Source organism: Phacochoerus africanus, chromosome 16, assembly GCF_016906955.1.
Source record: "Phacochoerus africanus isolate WHEZ1 chromosome 16, ROS_Pafr_v1, whole genome shotgun sequence".
Classification (NCBI taxonomy): domain Eukaryota; kingdom Metazoa; phylum Chordata; class Mammalia; order Artiodactyla; family Suidae; genus Phacochoerus; species Phacochoerus africanus.
This window is the reverse complement of record NC_062559.1, coordinates 47,047,333-47,070,365: the sequence shown is the minus strand read 5'-3', so window position 1 is coordinate 47,070,365 and position 23,033 is coordinate 47,047,333. Positions and strand designations below refer to the sequence as shown.

Here is a 23,033-nt window from a genome sequence, read left to right as displayed (position 1 = left end):
GAGCAATAGCCACCAGCCTACACCTCAGCCACAGCAACACAGATCCAAGCTGTGTCTGCAACCTACACCACAGCTCATGGCAATGCCAGATTCTCAACCCACTGAACGAGGCCAGGGACCGAACCTGCATCCTCATGGTTCCTAGTTGGGTTGTTAACCACTGAGCCACAAAGGGAACTCCCAATGCTGTATTATTAACTATAGTCATATTACATCCTCATGACTTATTTATTTTATAATCGGATGTTTGTACCTCTAAACATTTTTTTTTAATGAGAAAGACTTCTTAAATGAAAGATTTGACTATGTGAAATTATAAAACAAACAAGTAAAAGCAAGAAAACTATGACATAGGCTATTTTTCACCAAGGGTTTTAGATTTTTTTTGCCCTCAAAATGATTCAAATAAATACAGTGCAGAAAAGCTGGCACTGTAAGATTTTGGAAAATTACTTATTTGTATCTGTTATTTCATAAGTAAAATGGGGAAGTAACAGTACCTATCTCATAGGGCTACTGTGAGTATTAAAATAATTACTACATACAGGAGTTCCCGCCATGGCTCTGCAGAAATGAATCTGATTAGCATCCATGAGAACACAGGTTCCATGCCTGGCCTCACTCAGTGGGTTAAGGATCCGGCATTGTCTTGAGCTGTGGTGTAGGCTCAGATCTGGTGATGAGGCTCAGATCTGGTGTGGTTGTGGCTGTGGCAGTGGCACAGGCTGGAGGCCACAACTCCGATTTGACCTCTGGCCTGGGAACCTCCACAGGCTGCCAGTGAGGCCCTAAAAAGACAATAAAATAAAATAAAATAAAATAAAATAAAATAAAATAATTACTACATACAGAGCGTTTGATACACTGCCAATACAAAGTAATCACTCAGTATATGCTAAATGCAGTTTTGGATGTAATCTGTAATTAATGTGTTACAGGAAATTTGGTAAGGCAAAAATCTAGAGAACAACTATGAATAACAGATTCTAGGTTTATTTTTGAGCAGATGGTGTTAGGAAATGATAGGGGCCCATACACTTCTCTTTATAAAACAAAAGATGTTTGATTTAAAGATTGATTTACAAATGAAGGTACAGATCATTCTAGCGTTCTAGAATGTAGTAGATACATTTGATATTTGCCTTTTAAAAATATACACTTTTTACTTCTCGTCAAGTTTTGACAGATGTGGACACTTCAAGGCTTTGTTAATTGTCACGTTATACTTTCCCTAAGACGTGATTAAACAGAAGAAACCTATAACCATCTATACTTTCTCACATAATAAAAAAACACTCTAATATATTAAAACCCTTGTGAATTGTTCTTTTTCACTGGTTTTTGTCTTACCTGTTCTCTGAGGCAGTTGGGCGAACAACTGTTTGCAGTGGAGTGTGCAATTCATTGGAGTAAAAGGTGTTTGACAGTATGTCAGCTCCTTCAAGCTCCCTGCAGCGGTAGGGCCTGCCATGAATTACCTCCATGCTTCTGGGCTAAAAAAGCACAATCTGTAAAAAGAAAAGGAGGGCGCATTGGTTAGGGAGTCAGTTGAATCGGTCCCTATCACACTGACCCAACCTCAAGGAAACACGCTTTGTAGGGCTAAATCGGTCACCGCAAAGCTGCACAGCAATCACCAGCTTCCTTCCGCACAGAGAGCCGGGCTGTGGCCTCTGAAGCGTCTGGCCAGCAATAAATAGCAACTTAAGTCCTACGGCAATGAATTTCAACGAATACAAAAGCACAAAATGAAAGATGCAGAGTCTGAACACTACGTGAGTGACAGGGAGGCCCATACAAGGCCTCTCCCTTGCAGACAAAGATCGAAATTCAATTCTTGCTTCAATTCTAACCTCAAGAAAACTCGGCTTATTCCCCACCCTGCTCTTTTTAAAAAGCAGGGAGACATGCAACAGAATCAATGGCTGTGTTTCTAAAGTCTTCGGGGATTCTGAACGAGAAGTTCTTTGCAGAGAGGTGGCGAACCCTTGGTGTCTCATGAGTCGGACCCCAAAGTGAGAGGCCCACCCCTCCCTCCCGGAGGGGGAAGACATGGGTGCGCCTCCGGGGCCCTCAGCGCCCTGCTGAGCGGAGCCTCGGGGATTCGGACGCACCTGGGACCTCAGCCTGGGAGCCGCAGGCAAGGGCGCCTCCCCCGTCCTCCCGGGAGCTGGCGGGCCTCTGCCGGGTGTGGAATTTCGCCGCCGTCCGCACCTGCGGCCCGGGGGAGCTTGCGTGCAGGTGCGGGTGAGGGAGAGAGAGGGACCGCGGGCAGGCCTGGGGTGGGGTTGAGGGCGCCTGTGACGGCGACCGTGACCGTGGCACTAGGTAATGCATTCTTGGGTGACGGGCTTCGGGGAGGCGGCTGGCTCCTTGAGGTTTCGGAAGAAGTCAGCCCACGAGCTCTCCGACGTGTGAGAACTGTAAGCCAGATGGAAGGTGGACAAAGAGGACTAAACTCCGGCCCCGAGGGCATCCAGGTTCCTCCGCGGCCGCGCCCTTCGCCCCCCTCCCCAGACCTGGCCCCGCCCCCTGCCCTGGCCCCGCCCCCTCCGCCCGCCGCCTCTCACGCTCCTTCGAGGGCTTCCGGTTCCAGCGGGTCTTGGGCCCGGGCGTCCTCTCGCATGGACAGGGCGGTAGAGGAGTGCGAGGCCCGGGAGAACTTGGTGAGGTGGGACCCTTCGAGGCACCCTTATTTCTTGCCCCCGCCCCATGGGGAACAGTGTGGCCTAGACGAGGGTGGCAGTGACAGGACTCAGCAGGCGTATCCCCTGGATGGCACCTGGCAGAGCCAAGGCTCTGCCTCTCCTGGGTGGGTGTGGACACGGCAGTGGCCCTACCCAGTCCCCGAGGACCTAGCCCCGCTTCCATTACCGAAGTTCCCCGCCCCCCTCCCGCCAACACCCTCAAAGAAACGAATTTTTTATTTTGTCTGGCTTTTTAGGGCCGCACCTGCGGCATATGGAGGCTCCCAGGCTGGGGGCCGAATCAGAGCTACAGCTGCCGGCCTCCACCGCAGCCACGCCAGATGCGGCGTGTGTGACCTACACGACAGCTCACTGCAGCTCCGGATCCTTAACCCAGTGAGTGAGGCCAGGGATCCGACCGAGACCTCATGGTTCCTAGTGGGTTTCATTACCGCTGCGACCCTACGGGAACTGCAGAGAAAGGAATTCGAACCACGTTTCTGTGCCTGCAAGGCCATGAGTTTCTGTAATGGCTGAAAACGGGGCCTCTGAGAAGAACCCGGATGTGGGAAGGGTCCCTTTGGGGGAGAGGCTGAGACAGCCTGTGGGAACCCAGGGGAAGATGGCGGTGAGAGTGCCCACCTCTGAGAAGGGAGGTCTAACAGTACCTGCTTCACGAGTTTTTGATCAAGCCCCCAGTGGGTTTTCATTTCATGCTGTGCCTTCTAGGCGAGTGTTAGCTGACTTAAGGGAGACGGAGCGGGCAAGGCGGTGGTTTTGTATTCCTGGTCTGTTTCTTGTCTCTGCACCTCTTTCCGACTCCTGTAGTTATCACCACCAGCTAAGCCTGCAAGAGTGGATTTTCCCGGAGATAGAGTTGTGAATTAGGTGAAGTTTGACCTTCTCTTTGACCCCTTTAACATATTTTTTCAAAAATTTCTCTGTGGAGGTCCACCGTAACCTTTTTGGCTGCTCCAGTGTTTTCAGGATGCCTCATTATCTTATCAAACCTGCCCATTTTATGAACCTAGCCTCCCAGAGCTTTCCATCCTTCACCTTTTCCCTATGTTTGATGTTCCTCCAATTTCTTCTTGGCTTGATTCTTCCTGAGAGGTAATAACTGAGTGTAATAGGTTTAATCAGGGATATCTGGTGGAGCTGTGTCACTAGCCATGTGTTAGATGTATGGATAAGTAGCCACTAGCTGCTTACATGGATGGTTGTGATAGCAGGGAGGTTGAGGCAATTCCAGCTTATGTGACCAGGATATATGGTGACAGCCTCCAGGTTCTAGTGGGTTTGACATTTTTTTTTCAGGTCAAATGAGTGTTAAGGGTAGGAAATGTAATTATTTTTACCTTTGTTTTTTTTCAAATAAAATTTACAGGTAAGAAAAAAATTTGTTGCCAGATTTTTATAAAACAATTGTTCTCTTGGGAAATGCTTTGCCATCCGAACGGTTCTCAAGGAAGTCAGGATTGGGCCTATTTGACCAATACTCCTTAGTCTAGGTTTTTATGATTTAACTCACACTGCCTCTGCCATCAGGTGATGTGTATGTGACCCCCCAACAACATAAAGTAGCCTCCTACCAGGCATGCTCAAAATGATTGACTTCTCAGGTGTATCATGGCCATCATGGATCAGTAGCCTCAAATCACCTTTCTACTTCTCTTGCCACATATTGACTTTTTTTCACTACCTCATTTACCTTAATGGGTTTCTTGTTTGCTTTTTTGCATCACTGGAAATCCTTCTAGCAGGGAAGTTGATTTGGAAATGAAAAAAAAAGTGTGCTCAAATAATTGTGTCGTGAGTTGACAAAAATTCCCAAACCACTAAAGGCAGAACTTTAACCTTTAGGAAAATAATATGCAGGAAATACATGATAAAGTAAAGCATGAATTATACTCTATAACTTTTTAATTTTTTTTTTGTCTTTTTGCTATTTCTTTGGGCCGCTCCCGAGGCATATGGAGGTTCCCAGGCTAGGGGTTGAATCAGAGCTGTAGCCACTGGCCTACGCCAGAGCCACAGCAACGCGGGACCCGAGCCGCGTCTGCAACCTACATCACAGCTCACGGCAACGCCGGATCGTTAACCCACTGAGCAAGGGCAGGGACCGAACCCGCAACTTCATGGTTCCTAGTCGGATTCGTCAACCACTGCGCCACGACGGGAACTCCAAACTTTTTGATTTTTTAAAAATTTTAATTTAATTAATTTTCGGGCTGCATCTGCAGCATATGGAGGTTCCCGGCTAGGGGTCCAGTTAGAGCTACAGCTGCTGGTCTACACCACAGCCACAGCAGTGCCAGATCCGAGCCTCGTCCGCAATCCACACCACAGCTCGCATCAATGCCGGATCCTTAACCCAGTGAGCAAGGCCAGGGATCGAACCAACAACCTCATCGTTCCTAGTTGGATTTGTTTCCACTGTGCCACAAAGGGAACTCCAGTAACTTTTTTTATTGTTTTTTAAAAATGATTTTTATTTTTTCCATTATCTAAACTTTTTAAAAGGATGTTATAGAGGCCTTTAATCAAGTGGCACTTGATAATGGATAAGATAAAGTTTTGAGGGACTTAGTACTTCTTGGCAGTTTTAAGATTTTTATTTTGATTTTTTCCAATTTAAAAAATTTTTTTTATTTTACGGTTTTAATTTTTTCCGTTATAGTTGATTTACTGTGTTCTGTCAATTTCTACGGTACGGCAAAGTGACTCAGTAGTACATATATATATATATTCTTTTTCTCACATTATCCTCCATCATGTTCTATCACAAATAACTAGATATAGTTCCCTCTGCTATACAGCAGATCCAGTTTTATTGATATAATTGACATAGCAGTGTTTAAGGTGTCCAGCATAAAGACTTGATATACCTATTATGAATATACATGTAAATGAATAAAGGAAAGCCTCATTCAAATGGAGTTGGAAAGCCCTAAGTGGGAGGTTTTACACACATAGTGCTTATCACAAATTACTTTTCCTAGCCGGAAAAAGCTTAATTTACATACCCCAGTAGGAAGAAAGATTTTCAGCCAAGGAGAAATTGCTGCAACCCTAAAATCTCCAGTGAACTTTCAAATAGCCCCGCCCCACTTCTTCCTTTGCTGCATACAAGAACACGCCTTCCTTTGTTCTTCAAAATATGGTTTGCCATAGTTTCCATAGCCCAAATTGCAGATAAGCTTGATTTTGCTAGCTAAACTGTTCCCTTTTTATTGTAAAGGTTAACGTTACTGGCTCTCAGAAGGGGAATCTATCTGAAGGAGATGAACCCTGAAGAACCACTGATGCCTGGAACTGTGTGTGGTACCCACAGAATCCCTCTGTGCTCGTCACTTCCTTTGGTTCTGTAAGTCTCTCAGATTCACTCTCTCCTTCTGCTTGAGATCTCTGAGTTCATAGGCATCTGTTTTTGCTTTTGCGAAGGCATTGCCCTTTTGGGTACTCACTGGTTTTCTGACCCTCTGGTTTTGAAATATGGGATTCCAGTCTTCTAAATTCTCTCTACACGGTTTTCCTTCTGGAACCTCGGCTGATTTTAATGTTCAGTAACTATGGTCCCTTCTTATATGCCCATTTTAAATGAACCAACTTTATCAAAAATAACTGAGAACTTCAGTATTCATTATGGGGAACTTTTGACCTCTCCAAACTTGTTTTTCTCAGGATAGAAGACCATGGCTCTAAAATTAAACTAACTGAATAGGATGTGTATTTTAATTGGTATCTGGAGACATCCAAGTGCATGCAAAACTCTAAAAATTCTTTGCAAAGTATTTCTAAATTAACCAAGGCAAACAAACAATAAAAAAAAAAAAAGACTCCCAAGGCCTTTTTCTCCTTTTCTGTTCTGTCTGAAACCATATTCCGCTTTTCCTTCTGCACCATCCCCACCTCTGTGCCCTTGTTTCCTCATTCCAGTCCTCTCACTGAACTCTTTTTTTCTGCCTCTCCCTCTCCTGCACCTAATAAAACCTGCCCCTTTAAAACCAGACCCTCTTGGAGTTCCCGTCGTGGTGCAGTGGTTAACGAAGCCGACTAGGAGCCATGAGGTTGCAGGTTCGATCCCTGGCCTTGATCACTTGGGGATCCGGCGTTGCCGTGAGCTGTGAAGTAGGTTGCAGACGAGGCTCGGATCTGGCATTGCTGTGGCTCTGGCATAGGCTGGCGGCTACAGCTCTGATTAGACCCTTAGCCTGGGAACCTCCATATGCCACAGGAGCGGTCCTAGTAAAAGGCAAAAAGACAAAAAAAAAAAAAAAGAAATTAGACCCTCTAGGGATCTAAGTGCTAAACCCTTAATTTTTTGTGTTCCCTGGACTAAAGTAGAACTATGCACCATAGTCAGAGATTTTCCGAAGTAACCGAAGATCCCCACAGGTTTGCTTAGGACTTTAATATAGTCATTCAAGCTTACTTCTGGTTCCTCTGGCTTATATAATCTAATTCATATGCTTGTCGATGAAGGCCAGGCCCAACACTGGATGAAAAAACTGCTCATTGGGATGGTCCTGAGAAGTCTTTAGAATTACTATCAGGAGACAGAGAAACCTTTGTGATTTGATTATGTGATCAGCCTCAGGGAATTGGCAGGTGACTCTATTTGGCAATTACTAGGCTTTCCCAAAGTTATTTGATTGGAATAAGGCTCAGGCTTGTACCCAGAAGCCCAGTGAGCCTGTGCATGGTTATCATAGCTGGCTCTTAATTGTCTTTAAAGAAAATTCTGGTCTTCCTTTAAATGTTGAATCTACTTGGGTAGCCTTTATGTTCATTAATGCGCTGAACCAGAATCTTTTCTTTCTTTTTTTTTTTAAATTCTTTTCAGGGCCACACCTGCAGCACATGCAAGTTCCCAGGCTAGGGGTTGAAACAGAGCTGCAGCTGCCAGCCTATGACACAGCCACAACAACGCAGGATCTGCTCTGTGTCTGCGACCTACTCCACAGCTCACTGAAACGCCAGATCCTTAAACCCCTGAGTGGGGCCCGGGATTGAACCTGCGTCCTCATAGATAGCAATGCCAGGTTGGAGCTGTATCTTTGACCTACACCACCACTCACAGCAATGCTGGATCCTTAACACACTGAGTGGGACCAGGGATTGAACCCCCATCCTCTTGGATACTAGTTGGATTAGTTTCTGCTGAGCCAAAACTGGAACTCTACAAACTCACTATTATTAAACAGCCGCTGCTTTGGAGTACGGAAATGGTTCAAATAGTAGGAGTCTCAAATAATTATCTCAACAGATTTCTGTGTCTAAACCTATCTCCTCTAAGAGATATTCACCCTTTATCCCTAGTTCCTCTGGCTCTCTTCATTTATAGAACTGAGACTTCTTAGAAAAATATCGCACTGGAGTTTCTTTCTGCTGAAAGGGAAATAATTCTAGAATTTGATTCCAGCAACCAGAATAGCTGACTGAGTGAATCAGAATACCCTTCCACATCTTTTATTTGCTCTGGCAGCACTAGAGCTAATTCTAAGAACACAAATCATTTGTCCCTCATGGATCAGCAGCCACCTTCCTTATGGGCAAATTTCTCAACCGATAATGACAGAATCCACAGTGCCCCTTCTATTAAGATCCAAACAGGTTGGAGTTCCCATTGTGGCTCAGCAGTAATGAACCTGACTAGTGACCATGAGGATGAGGGTTCAATCCCTGGCCTTGCTCAGTGGGGTGAGGGTCTGGCGTTGCCTTGAGTTGTGGTGTAGGTTGGTGGCTACAGCTCCAATTCAACCCCTAGCCCAGGAACTTCCATATGCCTCGGGTGTGCCCCTAAAAAAAAAAAAAAAAGACCCAGGAGTTCCCATTGTGGCTCATCAGAAACGAATCTGACTAGCATCCAGAATGTAGGTTCGATCCCTGGCCTCACTCAGTGGGTTAAGGATCCAGTGTTGCCATGAGCTGTGATGTAGTTTGCAGATGAGGCTCGGATCTGGCGTTGCTATGGCTATGGCGTAGGCTGGTGGCTATAGCTCTGATTGGACCCCTAGCCTGGGGACCTCCATGTGCCACAGGTAGAGCCCCCCCCAAAAAAAAAAAATCCAAATAGGTCTCTCAAAGCCTCTTCCCAGAATTAATCAATATTCTGTAAATACCCTCAGGGTATTAGTCTAATAATAGAAGACTGTAAGACCCAGGGCCTCATTCCCACCACACCCCTACTTTACCTGTAAAGAAGCCCAGTGGCTGAAGATGGACATTTGTCCAAACTTCTGAGTCATAAACAATATTGTCATCCCTTGTCACTCTGTGTTCCTAATCCCCATACTTTTATTAGCCTCCAACACCAGTGAAAAAATTTTTTGTCATAATTGAAATCAATTAATTAGCCCCTTCTTTAGCATCTCTGTGGATAAAGCTAGTCATAGCTCTTTGCCTTTATTTGGAAAGGACAATAATACACCTGGACAGTGGTGCCCTAGGGTTGTACTGAAAGTTGTTCTTACATCTCACAAACCTTAAAAGCTCATTTAGGTAATATAAAATTTCCTGGAGGCTCTATTTCATTTCAATATGTAGCCTTGCTTCTCTGCTCCCCCTTTCAGCTCTTCTCACAGGAGAAAGCTTTTAGCCTCGAAGGGACATAACCTCTCTAAGGAGAAACTACAGTTTGTTCAAACCCAAGTTTGCTGCTTGGGGCACCTGATATCAGAACTGGGGCTACACGTGGATCCAGATAAACTTTGTGGCATCTTGAACTTAGCAAAACCCCAAATCAGATGTCACCCATACAGTTTTCTGGGGTTGGTTGGCTCGTATCCAAACTAGATTCTGAACTTTTGTCTCATGATCCAGCCTTTATGTGCCTTACTAAGGAACACCAAACCTGACTCTTATTACTTGGGAAAATCGGGATGATGCAACTTTTAATATGTTAAGGGAAAGCTTGAAAAAAGTCCCCGTCTGTGGTGACTCTAATTATCAACTTTTCCTTTTCCTCTTCATACATGAGGAGGAAAGTGCTTTTGGAGCATTTTCCCAGAAGCACGAGGACCCCCATTGCTCCATAGGGTGCTACAGTCAGCAGCACAGTCAGCAGACAGACCCTGTTGCCTTCACCCCCCGCCCCAGCTCTCACCTCAGGCCCTTCCAGCCCCATCCTTTCAGTTAAAGCAACTGAAGAAAGAGTCATGGGATTCCCTGTGATAATTTTTTTTTTTGGTCTTTTTAGGCCACACCCACAGCATATGGAAGTTCCCAGGCTGGGAGTCTAATCTGAGCTGTAGCTGCTGGCCTACGCCAGAGCCACAGTCTTGCCGGACCCATACACCACCGAGTGCGGCCAGAAATGGAACCTGCATCCTCATGGGTACTAGTCAGTTCGTTACTGCGGAGCCACGACAGGCACTCGCCTGTGATGATCTTGACCTTTGTCCTCCATACAGTAGAGATGCTCCTGAATTCTCATTACACTCAACACTTTCAAGCCGCTGTCTCACCTTCTACAAAATCTTGCTAATTGTACCTCATGTAATTTGCTCTTGTGACCGTTAACGCCATCACCCTTCTTTCCTCCTCTGAAGACGATTCACCTTGTGACTGTTTGATCACCTTTTGACCCCTTGGGATGATGTATAGAAAATTCCCTTGACTAATGCTGAGTTTTCATGGTTTACTGATGGTTTTTATCTAAAGGATGAAAATGGTAGAGACTGTACTTCCTTTGAAGTTATTGAGGCAGAACCTTTGCCTTTGGCTGCCTTGGCACAGCCAGCTGAGTTCTGCCTTGGGCTTGCCCGCTAGCTAAGGGCACAATCGCAGACCTTAGTTGATGTGCTTTTGGGGTTGCTCACAACTTTGGAATGCCATGGAAGTAGCAAGGTTTCCTTACTCTAATAGGGTTAAAATTAAAATGGCTCTTATGTCCAAAATTTATTAGATGCCATACTCCTGTCAGCTGTTTTGGCTATGATTAAGGTCACAGGGCATTCTAAACTCAGTTCCCTGGAGGCTGAAGGAAATCACTCTGCTGATATTTCCACCACAAATGCTGCTTTCAAGGGAACCAACAACCAAACCTCTTTTATGGTCTAAAGTGATGTTTCTCCTAAATGATCATAGAGAAAAACTGACCAGAGGTGCCCAACAGTTGGCCCCAGAAAAGGGAAAACAATATTGGGAATCTAATAACTGCTGGTGCTATAAAAAGCGAACTCTGGTTTGGACCAACTAGCAATCCATTCTTACCAGAGACTCTAAAATTCCCATTACTGACAACTGTACAAGTATGTGACCATTGGTCTGTGGATAAAATGATATTGTTTATGAATCAGTATTGGTGGGGAAATATTAATAAGGCTACATTAAGTGCTTATTTTGCTTGTCCCACCTGTCTAAAACATAGTCCTAGGGAACCTGTCTGCACTGCCCCCAGACACTTTAAATTGTACTATGGACCATTCGAGTTGCGGCAAATGGATTTTACGTAGCTCTCCACTGTCTCATGGCTGTAAGTGTTTTAGGTTTGTTTGTTTTCCCACTTGGCCAGAGCCTTTCCATGTAGATAAACTACTGCCTCTTCTGTGGATAAAATACCATTTGGAAAATTTAACCCTACCTGTGACCACTGGGGGACCAATTTTACATGTTAAATATTATAGCAAGTCTGTGCTGTTTGGCCAGTCCCACAGCATTTTCCCAGTACTTACTATCTTTCTTCAGGACTAGTCAAATGAACAAGTGGTGCCATCAAGACTCAATTGACAAAATATGTGGAAATCCTCCAAATGCCTTGGCCAAAAACATTGCCATTGGTTCTTCTAAATCTCAAGTCCACCTTCACTGAAACTCATAAACTCTCACCCTTTGAGATAATCACTGAGTGCCTCAAGCATCTAGCTGCTGCTGCTTTTTATCCACAGCCAATAAAAAGAGATGATACTTTAGTATTACAGAGTGTATGCTTCAATATTATGGGCATTGAAAATAACTGTGCTTCAGTAGAGCAATCTTTTCATACTGTGGGGACTAAGACCTCAAAGCACCACACTTTGTAGCCAAGAGGTTTTGCTTATTAGAAAAGACGTCTCCACAAAGACTCTTTTCAACTGCATTGGGAAGGTTATTATCAAGTGTTACTGACCAGTTCCTGCATTGCCAAACTCAAGGAGTTGACTCCTGGATCTCTGTATCTCATCCAAAGAAGCCTACCCCTCCTCCCATCCACCCTCCCTCAAAAAGGAAAGCCCTAAGCCCTGACTAGACCTGTACTCCAACTGGTGACCTCAAATTGAAGGTTTCCACAAATTGAAGTGGATGAGAGATGAAGTAAACAGCTTTCCCAAGGTGACTGGACCAGGCCTATGCACCATTTTCTCACCATTGCTTCTTACCTTATTTTCTTCCTCTCTCCTTGGAAAGATAGTGCTTTGTCTTTTTTTTGGTCTTTATAGGGCTGCACCCGCGGCCTATGGAGGTTCCCAGGCTAGGTGTCTAATCGGAGCTGTTGCTGCTGGCCTATGCCAGAGCAATGCCAGATCCAAGCCGTGTCTGCAACCTACACTACAGCTCACAGCAGTGCCGGATCTTTAACCAACTGAGCGAGGCCAGGGATCGAACCCACAACCTCATGGTTCCTAGTTGGATTCGTTTCTGCTGCACCATGATGAGAAATCCCTGAAAGACAGTGCTCTTATCCAAATGCATTTCCCAGTCTGTTGCAAAAAAGAGAAACCTTTCTGATTGTTGGATCTGTCACTGGGAACTCTGATTTGTTCATGATGCCAAACACCCTTTGGTCTTACTGTCACCAATTTTTCTTTAATCCTAAATGTCATTGTTAATTATACCCACATGTATATTACCTGTTATGTTGTTATGACTGAGTGTCCTCATACCTTATTTCAGTCTTTCCCCCAGTCATGCTGAACACCTCCACCTTTGTCAGTTACACAACCTTCACTCCCCCACATTCTTTTTCTAAATACAGTCTGCCCCCATGCACCCAAAGGAAATACAAACAGGCTGACTCTTCTTTGCAAGGCTTTTAGAAAGAACCCCTTTAAGATGGAATGGTACCTCACAATGTTATTCCAGTTCCTCTTCTTCCTGGCTTGAAAAGGCCAATCAGGAAATTACAGCTAATAGGTTTATCAATAACCACACCTTAGCTGGAGTGCTCTGTGCTATACCTGCAGGTAGTAAAGGCTTCAAGTTCCTTTAGCGTCCTTGATTTTGTCTCTCTATTGTCTTTGGGTTTCCCCAAGAACTCCTTCTTAAATGAAATCTACACTTTGCGGGTCTTTCAGATACTGTTATTATTATATTAGAACTTGTTTATTTGTTTTGTTTCATTTTTGGCTTCTTCATGGCATATGGAGTTCCTGGACCAGGGGTCAGATCCAAGCCACAGTTGCGACCTTCACTGCAGCTGCAGCAACACCAGATGCTTTAACCTACTGTGAAGGGCCAGGGATCGTACCTGTGACCTCGTGCTCCAGAGACACTGCTGATCCAGGTGCACTGCTTCGAGAACGCCTATGTTAGAGCTTGTTGGTATAGTGGTAAGGCGTGGGGCAGGCAGTGCTCTATAATATTATGATTAAATCTCAGTCTTATAGTGGGCCTCTGTTCCTGGACTGTGATCTTTACAAGGGTTTCTTAGCTCCAGTCCCCTCCCTCACCACCCTCCCAGATGGGATAAGCCTCTGGTAGTCTTTTCTCCTAAGGAGAGTAGACCTTCATTATGAAGAACAATCTAGGCATATTTTTATTTTATTTTATTTTATTTAAAAGAATTTTATTATAGTTGATTTACAATGTTTTGTCAATTTCTGCTGTACAGCAAAATGACCCAGTTGTGCATACATATACATTCTTTTTCTCACATTATCCTCTGTCATGTTCTATCACAAGTGACTAGATGTAGTCCCCTGAGCTATACAGCAGGATCTCATTACTTATCCACTCCAAATGCAACAGTTTGCATCTACTAAGCCCAAATTCCCAGTCCATTCTGGGCATGTTTTTAAATGATTTCTGTTTCCCTACCCTTGCCAAAACCAGGAAGAAATGTTTCTTGTTCCTTATCATGAGAACCTGGTGGGGTTCTTGGAGGTAAACCACAAAAGAGAAAACCCTCTAAGACTACAGCTTCCAGAAGTTTTTCACTCTCATTCTAATCTACACTTAGTTTCCAGAAATTCATCAAAATTATTATTTAAGTGTTACCACCAGTTTATGGCTCTGCTCCAGGAGCTTCTGTTCCAGGTAAGCAGATCTCAGCTGTAATTTTTTGATTTTACCTGTCTCTTCAGGTTTTAGGATGATAGTTTGCCTTCTGATCTTAATTCTCTGATAGGTCCAAGAAAAGTCATTCGTTTTCAGTTCAGATTTTTGCTTGTAAGGACAGGATTGATAACTCAATCACATGTCAGAATTGAAACTAGAAGTCTATTTTAAAACATCTTACCATATTAATTTCATACCCACTGGCTCTAATATATATAATTTCTGCTTCATTGCTCTATCTCTTATTAGGTACTTTTTTTTCTTCTTTGTATGTGTAGAAGTTTTATTGTCCTATGGACATTATCGATATAAACTGTAGAAGCTTTGGATTACGTTATAACCTCTAAAGAGTACTGAGTTTTGTTCTTGCAGATATTTAAATTACCAGCATATTACCTTGATTTTGTTGAGGCTTGGTTTTAGGATTTATTAGGGTGGGTCTTTTCCAATTTTGCCCTTACTCCTAGAGCATGGCCTTTTTTTTTTTTTTTTTTTAAACAATACTTTTTTTTTTTTAATTTTTAAAAATTACTTAATGAATTTGGAGTTCCTGTCATGGTGCAGCAGAAATGAGTCCAACTAGGAACCATGAGGTTGCAGGTTCGATCCCTGGCCTTGCTCAGTGGGTTAAGGATCCAGCATTGCCGTGCGCTGTGGTGTAGGTCACAGATGTGGCTCAGATCTGGTGTTGCTGTGGCTCTGGCATAGGACGGCACCTATAGTACCAATTTGATCCTTAGCCTGGGAACCTCCATATGCCTCGGGTGTGGCCCTAAAAAGACAAAAGAAAGACAAAAAAATACTTAATGAATTTTATTACATTTATAGGTGTACAACAATCACCACAACCAAATTTTACAGCAATTCCATCCCAAACCCTCAGCGCATCCCCCACCCCCCAACCTATCTCCTTTGGAAACCATAAGTTTGTCAAAGTCTGTGAGTCAGTATCTGTTCTGCAAAGAAGTTCATTGTGTCCTTTTTTCAGATTCCACATGTAAGTGACAGCATTTGATGTTGGTGTCTCATTGTCTGACTGACTTCACTTAGCATGATTATTTCTAGGTCCATCCATGTTGCTGCAAATGCCGTTATTTCATTCCTTTTAATGGCTGAGTAATAGCCCATTGTGTATATGGACCACATCTTCTTGATCCACTCCTCTGTTGATGGACATTTAGGTTGTTTCCATGTCTTGGCTATTGAAAATAGTGCTGCAATGAACATTGGAGTACATGTGTCTTTTCAAGTCTTGGTTTTCTCTGGATAGATGCCCAGGAGTGGGATTGCTGGATCAAATGGTAGTTCTATTTTTAGTTTTCTGAGGGCTCTCCATACTGTTTTCCACAGTGGTTGCACCAGTTTACAATCCCACCAACAGTGAAATAGGGTTCCTTTTTCTCCACACCCTCTCCAGCACCATTCTGAAAACCACCTCATTGTGGTTTTGATTTGCATTTCTCTAATAATGAGTGAGGATGAACATCTCTTCATGTGTTTCTCGGCCCTCTGTGTGTCTTCTTTGGAGAACTGTCTGTTTAGATCTTCTGCCCATTTTTTGATGGGGTTGTTTGTTTTTTTGGAATGGAGCTGCAGAAGGTGTTTATCAATGTTGGAGATTAATCCCTTGTCAGTGGATTCACTTGCAAATATTTTCTCCCATTCTGTGGGTTGTCTTTTCATTTTGTTTAGGGTTTTCCTTTGCTGTGCAGAAACTTTTGATTAGGTCCCATTTGTTTATTTTTGTTTTTATTGTCAATTCTCTGATAGGTGGATCTGAGAAGATGTTGCTGTCATTTATGTTAGAGAGTGTTTGGCCTATGTTTTCCTCTTAAAGAGTTTTATAGTATCTGGTATTGTATCTAGGTCTTTAATCCATTTGGAGTTTATTTTTGTGTATGGTGTTAGGGAGTGTTCTAATTTCATTTTTTTCCATGTGGCTGTCCAGTTTTCCCAGCACCACTTGTTGAAGGGGCTGTCTTTTCTCCATTGTATATTCTTGCCTCGTTTGTCATAGATTAGTTGACAGTAGGTGCATGGGTTTAATGCTGGGCTTTCTATCCTGTTCCACTGATCTTTATTTCTGTCTTTGTGCCAGTACCATATGGTTTTGATGCTTGTTGCTTTGTAGTATAGTCTGAAGTCAGGGAGCCTGATTCTTCCAGCTCCATTTTTCTTTTTCAGGATGTCTTTGGCTATTCTGGGTCTTTTGTGCTTCCAAACAAACTTTAAAATATTTTGTTCAAGTTCTGTGAAAAATGTCCTTGGTGATTTGATAGGGATTGCATTGAATCTGTAGATTGCCTTGCACAGTATAATCATTTTGATAATATTGACTCTTCCAATCCAAGAGCATGGTATGTCTTTCCATCTATTTGTGTCATCTTTGATTTCTTTCATCAGTGTCTTATAGTTTTCAGACTACAGGTCTTTTGTCTCTTTAGGTAGGTTTATTCCTATGTATTTTATTCTTTTGGATGTGATGGTAAATGGGATTGTTTCCCTAATTTCTCTTTCTGCTCTTTCATTGTTAGTATATAGAAATGCAAATTCTTAGAAAAGTACAATCTTCAAAGACTAAATCAAGATGAAATAGAAAAGATGAATGGACCCATCACAAGAACTGAAATTGAAACTGTGATTAAAAAACTTGCAACAAACAAAAGTCCAGGGCCAGATGGCTTCACAGGAGAATTCTATTAAACATTTAGAGAAGAGCTAACACCTATCCTCCTGAAACTATTTCAAAAAATTGCAGCAGAAGGGACACTCCCCAACTCATTCTGTGAGGCCACCATTACCCTGATACCAAAACCAGACAAAGATACCACCAAAAAAGAAAATTACAGGACAATTTCGCTCTTGAACATAGATGCAGAAATCCTCAACAAAATACTAGCAAACCAAATCCAACAATACATTAAAAGGATTGTACAGGAGTTCCTGTTGTGCCTCAGTGGAAATGAATCCGACTAGGAAGCATGAGGTTGTGGGTTTGATCCCTGGCCTCACTCAGTGGGTTAAGGACCTGTGGTGTAGCTTGCAGATGCAGCTCAGATCGTACATTGCTGTGGCTATGGCGTAGGCCAGCCACTGTAGCTCCAATTCAGCCCTTAGCCTGGGAACCTCCATATGCTGTGGGTGTGGCCCCAAAATGAGAAAAAGAGAGAAAAAAAGGATTGTATATCATGATCAAGTGGGATTTAGCCCAGGGATGCAAGGATTCTTCAATATCCACAAACCAATCTGTGTGATACACCACATTAACAAACTGAAGAATAAAAAACCATATGATCCTCTCAATAGACACGGAAAAAGCCTTTGACAAAATCCAACACCCATTTCTGATAAAAACCCTTCAGAAAGTGGGCATAGCAGGAACCTACTTCAAATAATAAAGGCCATACATGACAAACCCACAGCAAACATCATTCTCAATGGTGAAAAGCTGAAAGAATTCCTGCTGAGATCAGGAACAAGACAAGGATGTCCGCTTTCACCACTACTCTTCAACATAGTTTTAGAAGTCCTAGCCACCGCAATCAGAGAAGGAAAAGAAATAAAAGGAATCCAAATTGGAAAGGAAGAAGTAAAACTATCCCTATTTGCAGATGACATGATACTATACCTAGAGAATCCTAAAGACTCTACCAGAAAACAGAGCTCATCAGTGAATTTGGCAAAGTCACAGAATACAAAGTTAATACACCAACATTGAATGCATTTCTATATAGAGCATGGCCCTTTAAAAAGGAGTCTCACCTGACTGGCCGGAATCTTCAGCAGTCTCTCTCCTCTAGCTGGGCCTGAACTCCAGTGTCCCCAGCACAGTCAGCATCCAGAATCCCTATCTCTGTTTGGCTCTCCTCTTCTAAGCTCCCTAGAGTCTTGCTATGTGTTTGAGAGCCTATCCCCACCCCCACCCCTGCCCATAGTGTTCTGAGTCCAAGATCTGTGGGTCTTTGAACTTCTGGGATTTGATAACTCCTAACTCCTACTTTTTCCTCTGCCTCCCTTGCCCTGGGGTATTAGTCTGCTTACTGTCATTATTTTTTCTATTCAACTTTTGCTCACTGAGGCCTTTAATATCAGTATAATCAGTTTACTATATTAAATTTCTTCTGCTGAAATGCCTAATTTGGTTTTTTTTTCCCTAACTACACATATCACACCATGTGTAGTTAGGAAAAAAATGTTGAAAAGAAACAGGTTCTGGCGTTGCCGTGAGCTGTGGTGTGGGTCGCAGACGTGGCTCGGATCCTGTGTTGCTGTGGCTCTGGCGTAGGCCAGTGGCTACAGCTCCGATTAGACCCCTAGCCTGGGAACCTCCATATGCCGCAGAAGCGGCCCTGGAAAAGGCAAAATGACAAAAAAAAAAAAAAAAGGTATTATATATTTATATGTACTTCTTACCAAGTGTCTTCCTTTTCCCCCTATTTATTTAGTCCATAAAAATTAATTGAACAACTACTGTATGTCTAACACAGGGGATGCAGAGTTGAAAATGTCTGCTGCCTGATTTCAGAAAACTCTCCTGTTTAATAAACTATTGGCTTCCAAAGTGAGGTTAACTATCACCAAGATGGCATAAGATGATCCACTAGAGCATGGAAAAAATGTTAGAACTTATATACATTTTTGTCCCAAATTTCTGTTTTATATTTTATACTGAATTCTATTATTTCAGTACAATAAAAGAAGGGTATGAGGAAAAAGGCTTTCATATTTTTCAAGGAAAAACAAATTGGTACAACATAAAAGGAAGGCAGTTTACCAACATCTATCAAAATTATGACTCTAGCATTTTGGCCTAGGAATGCTTCTAGGAATTTTTCCTACATGCATGCACACATAGGGCTTGAAAACGTGCACAATAGGGCTCTAAAGCACACAGAGATTATTCAGTGTAATGTTATATGTAACAGGAAATGATATGACTTAACTTAGACGTCTACCAAATAAATTATGTTATTTCCTTGCAAGGGGATACCAGACAGCCATTAAAAAGAATGATGACACTTTTTATATATTATCTTGTAATAACCTCTGAGAAAAAAAAAGTGCTGAACAGTTGTGGGGCCATTTAAGTAGCAAATGAAATCAATTACATGTTTTCTTATGAATTATATGTATAATGTATTGTATATATATATACACACACACACACACACAACCGTTCTTATATATGCATGGACTATTTCTAGAAATAGACATAAGAACCTGGCCACGTTAGTTGACTTTGAGAAGGGGAAGTGATAACTGGACCTCCAGGGAGGGAGGTGTTTCCCCCTACTTCTTTTTTGCACCTTTTGCATTTTGAACCACAGTGCCTGTTTTTTGCAGTTGGATGTTTTGGAAGCAGATGCTGAGATGGAGTTTGAGGTACAAGATGTTTGAGATCAACAGCTGTGGAAGGAAGGAAAGGAAGCAGGATAGGGCAGAGGGACAAGTCCATCTGTGATAGGAACTTGACAAAACCTTGGCTAACCTCCTGGGGAGCTCTGGAGCACGAACAGCCCCTCACAGCAGTCCCAGGTTGCATGGAAAAGGTCTTTTTACCCCTGCCTCAGTCAGATGTTGGATGCATGTGGTCTGGGAAGGGTGTTATAGTGGGGCCACGTGCCTCTTTGCAGCTGAAGCAGTCCCTGAGCCTACCTGAGCTGACAGCTTGGGCCACAAATCTTTTTATTTTTTTAATCTTTTATCTTTTTGAGGCCACATTTGCAGCACATGGTGGTTCCCAGGCTAGGGGTCAAATAGGGGCTGTAGCTGCTGGTCTACACCACAGCCACAGCAACGCCAGGACTGAGCCATGTCTGTGACCTATACTGCAGCTCATGGCAACGCTGGATCCTTAACCACTGAGCAAGGCCAGGAATCGAACCCATGTCCTTATGGATACTAGTCGGGTTTGTTACCGCTGAGCCACGACGGAACTCCCGCCAATCTTGCTTCAAAGGGAGATCTAGGTCGTGTGTCTCAGTGATGACATTACTTTTCCTACCTGAACACTTTGCTGAGAATTTGGGTGGATATAGCATCCTAACAAAGTGTGAGGGAGGACAAATCATTTTCAGATGAATGTCTTCCAACACTGCGCTTTCCAGGCGCCCCTCTCTACCTAAGCGTTTAAGTCACTGATGGTCCCCCTGTTCTTTGAATTCTAAGGCAGTATTAACTGATGCAAGTGATATAATCATGGTTTTTTGTTTCTTCGTTTTTTATTTTAGAAATTTGAACCCATGTAGAAAAAATCCTGAATATATTGAAGGTAGTTGCTTCTAGGGAATAGATGTTGGGATGGATGTGGTTGGGGCTTGGGACAGTTTTTCATCTAACTAGGGCACTTTGCGAGAGAAAGGAGCACTGTTAATAATTACACTGGGGTAATAAGCGGAAGTCATAACTGCCCTTGGAAACCTGGGATGCAGTCATCCTCATTATAAGCTTTACGGACTTCTTTTGACTTTTTAAACTTGTGCATGTATTTCTTAGCTAAACATAAAATTAATCTTCAGGGAAGACTGATGAAGTTTTAGAAGTCAGTCAGTACAACTTCACACATAAATTCAGTTAGTAGAATCAGTAGAAATGACACCTGTGAAAGTCACTTTTGCTATTCCCATTTGCTGTATAACCATCCAGGCTCGAACACCTTTCCGTGGCTCACGTGAGTCCCATATATTACTGGGCACCTATAATTGTTAGAAACTTTTTTCAGAACTGCTGGTTTGTAACATTCACCGATAGGCGACATTACCCAAGCCTTTCTCTCTGTGTCTGGACCTGATTTTAGATGTGCCTCGCCTTCATTAGTCCAAAAGAAGTGACACCTCGGCCCTGGCCCTCCTCAGCTTTTCGGTGCCACTGTGCTGTGTTTCTTGGTGTTGGAGTGGACAGTGCCCACAGACCTAAAAAGTGAGGAGAGCAGGTTGGCTCAGGCTGAGAAGCAAGACTTGAGAAAGGATTTAGTGGCTGGGGTAAGGTCAGGAATAACCGTACAAGGAAAAAGCCTTATCAAGTTTGATTGGCAAGTGCGAGGCTCATGCATCACAGAAGCCGAGGCCTTCAGTGATGCATAACCATTGGCTCCATGCCTGCTCCATTCTTCTGTCAAGCTGCCACCTTTGCCCTCCTGGTGTCCTGTGATGTAGAACGTGGCCGCGACTGAGGCGAGAGAAGGTTGAAGGGGCAGTTGTTAAAATGTCACCCATGCAGACTGAAATCCAAGGGGCTTAATTTACCATGATGTGTTTTAATTAATTAGAGTTAAAAAGTGAAGAAGCTGTGGTTTCTAATCAAAGAAACAATGCTTTAGTTACTGAAATGCAAATGGGTTAATTGGGAGGGACAAAAATTAATAAAAATAATTAACAAAAATTAATAAGGTCAAAAGGTATATTAAGACAAAATAAAACATCTTTGTCACAATTAGATCTGTAGTTGGTTTGCAGTTAAAAAAAGTACATATAGAAATTAAAGAGTCAAGTGTAAATATTTTAGCATTTGATTGATCTGAGACTTGAGTGAATATTTCAGTTTTATGATAAATACAACCTTTGCATTCCACTGTAGATATTTTAGTGTAGAAAGAATCTTGTTGATTCTTAATGGGTACTGTCCATTTTGTTAGTTTAGGTATCCTGCCTTTCCTTAAGGATATACTGATTCTCTGATGCTAATAATCCTTAACTCATAGCTAGACTCAGGCTGCAAAAATTATGTTTGCTTTTGCCTACTATAAACTGTTGAATTGTGATGATGGTATGTTAGTTTAAAATTTTAAAGTTGTTAACTGAGCCTTAAGTTTGCAGTATATTGTACAATATTAAAAAAAAGAGACTCTTAAAGACTTTTTGCTTTGGTGGTAGTGGTGGTGGTTATTGTTTTGTCTAAGAATTTAAAATTAGTTATGTAGAAATGTGGAGCATTTTCTGCCCTCTAGTGGTTAAAAACAACTTTGCAATTATCAGTTACAGTTCAGAGCTTTAAATTACAAGGGAAAAGCAGTTTGAAAATTATGTAGGTGCCTTGTAGTTAGTTAGTATTGCTGCTTATTTTGAGAAAGAGAAACATTGGTTTTATATTTTATTAATCACAATATACCATTGCCTGGGAAACCGGCAAGAGGTAAGATAGATTTGGGAATAATTTTTCTTCGGGATTAAAATAATATCTCTTCATTTCTTCAAAGAGAGTATTACTTCCACCTTAGTCTCATTGTAATATTATTCCACTCCTCATTCTAATAGTGATTTTCTTGTTTGACTCCTTTAATACTTTATTTCATATCTTTAGCAAGATACTATTGGGAATGAGAATACCTCCCATTTCCTAAGCTACACATGGGATAATGTATATTGACTTTGTGTATTATTGTGAGAGGAAAACTTCATGATATATGAAAAAAAAAAGGGCTCTGGGGAAGAATGTGATAGAGCCCTAAAGTTCAAAGAAAAGTCTATGACATAGTATATGATTGGCTATTGACCATTCTCTATTTCTCAGAGAAATTAAACTCTTCATTTTCATTACTGTTCTGAAATAAATGTGTCCTTCTGTCTGACTGCTAACAGAAGCCTTTGCTGTGCCAGCTCTCTCTAAAGAAGCACTGTCTTCTGCCCCAGGTTAACCCAGAATATTATGAACTAGTGAGGTGACGAAATAGTTCAGGAGAAAAAAAGATTAACAGCAATTATTTCCTTTCAAAATAAACTTCAAGGGAATATAGGAAAGATTTAATGTTCTGGTGAAAAGTCTGATATTCCTAATAAGTCTGACAGAATTAGGTCATCTCTAAAAAGCATCAACCTTGTTGCGTCAGAGACATTTTTCTGGAAGGCAAAATAATGTTAAAGCTTTGGGTATGGTTATTTAAATATTAATAGTGTGTGTATAATTAGAGAATAGTGCCAGACTGTGTAAACAAGGCAAGTGAAATGTGCTTAACGCCACTGAATCGTCCACTTAAAAATGATTAAAATGGTCAATTTTATGTTATGTATATTTTTACCATGGCAAAATAGAATACATAAAGGGAAATGAAATCTCCCTGATTTTTTAATACTTTAACAGTGAATGAAATGT

The 23,033-nt window shown here is 42.3% G+C and overlaps 1 protein-coding gene and 1 long non-coding RNA gene across 4 annotated transcripts in view; one reads left to right on the top strand and one right to left on the bottom strand.

Moving 5' to 3' along the window:
* Positions 1 to 2,475, bottom strand: part of C16H7orf31 (chromosome 16 C7orf31 homolog) — a 41,919-nt gene extending 39,444 nt beyond the window's left edge. Inside the window, exons 1-2 of the mRNA XM_047763726.1 lie at positions 2,115 to 2,475; positions 1,351 to 1,508 (exon numbers count right to left, since the gene is read on the bottom strand). Coding sequence (XP_047619682.1) covers positions 1,351 to 1,484 — 134 coding nt within the window. The 5' untranslated portion in view covers positions 1,485 to 1,508; positions 2,115 to 2,475. The remainder of the gene's footprint in view (positions 1 to 1,350; positions 1,509 to 2,114) is intronic.
* Positions 2,476 to 2,539: 64 nt separating this feature from the next.
* LOC125117510 (uncharacterized) overlaps positions 2,540 to 23,033 on the top strand; it is a 57,541-nt gene continuing 37,047 nt past the window's right edge. The window contains exons 1-3 of one of the 3 annotated variants that reach the window (XR_007132637.1): positions 2,547 to 2,666; positions 5,929 to 6,054; positions 11,379 to 12,086. This is a non-coding gene — a long non-coding RNA (uncharacterized LOC125117510). Of the gene's footprint in view, positions 2,667 to 5,928; positions 6,055 to 11,378; positions 12,087 to 23,033 lie in introns of those variants that run through there. The other 2 variants (XR_007132636.1, XR_007132635.1) reach the window with 2 other exon arrangements.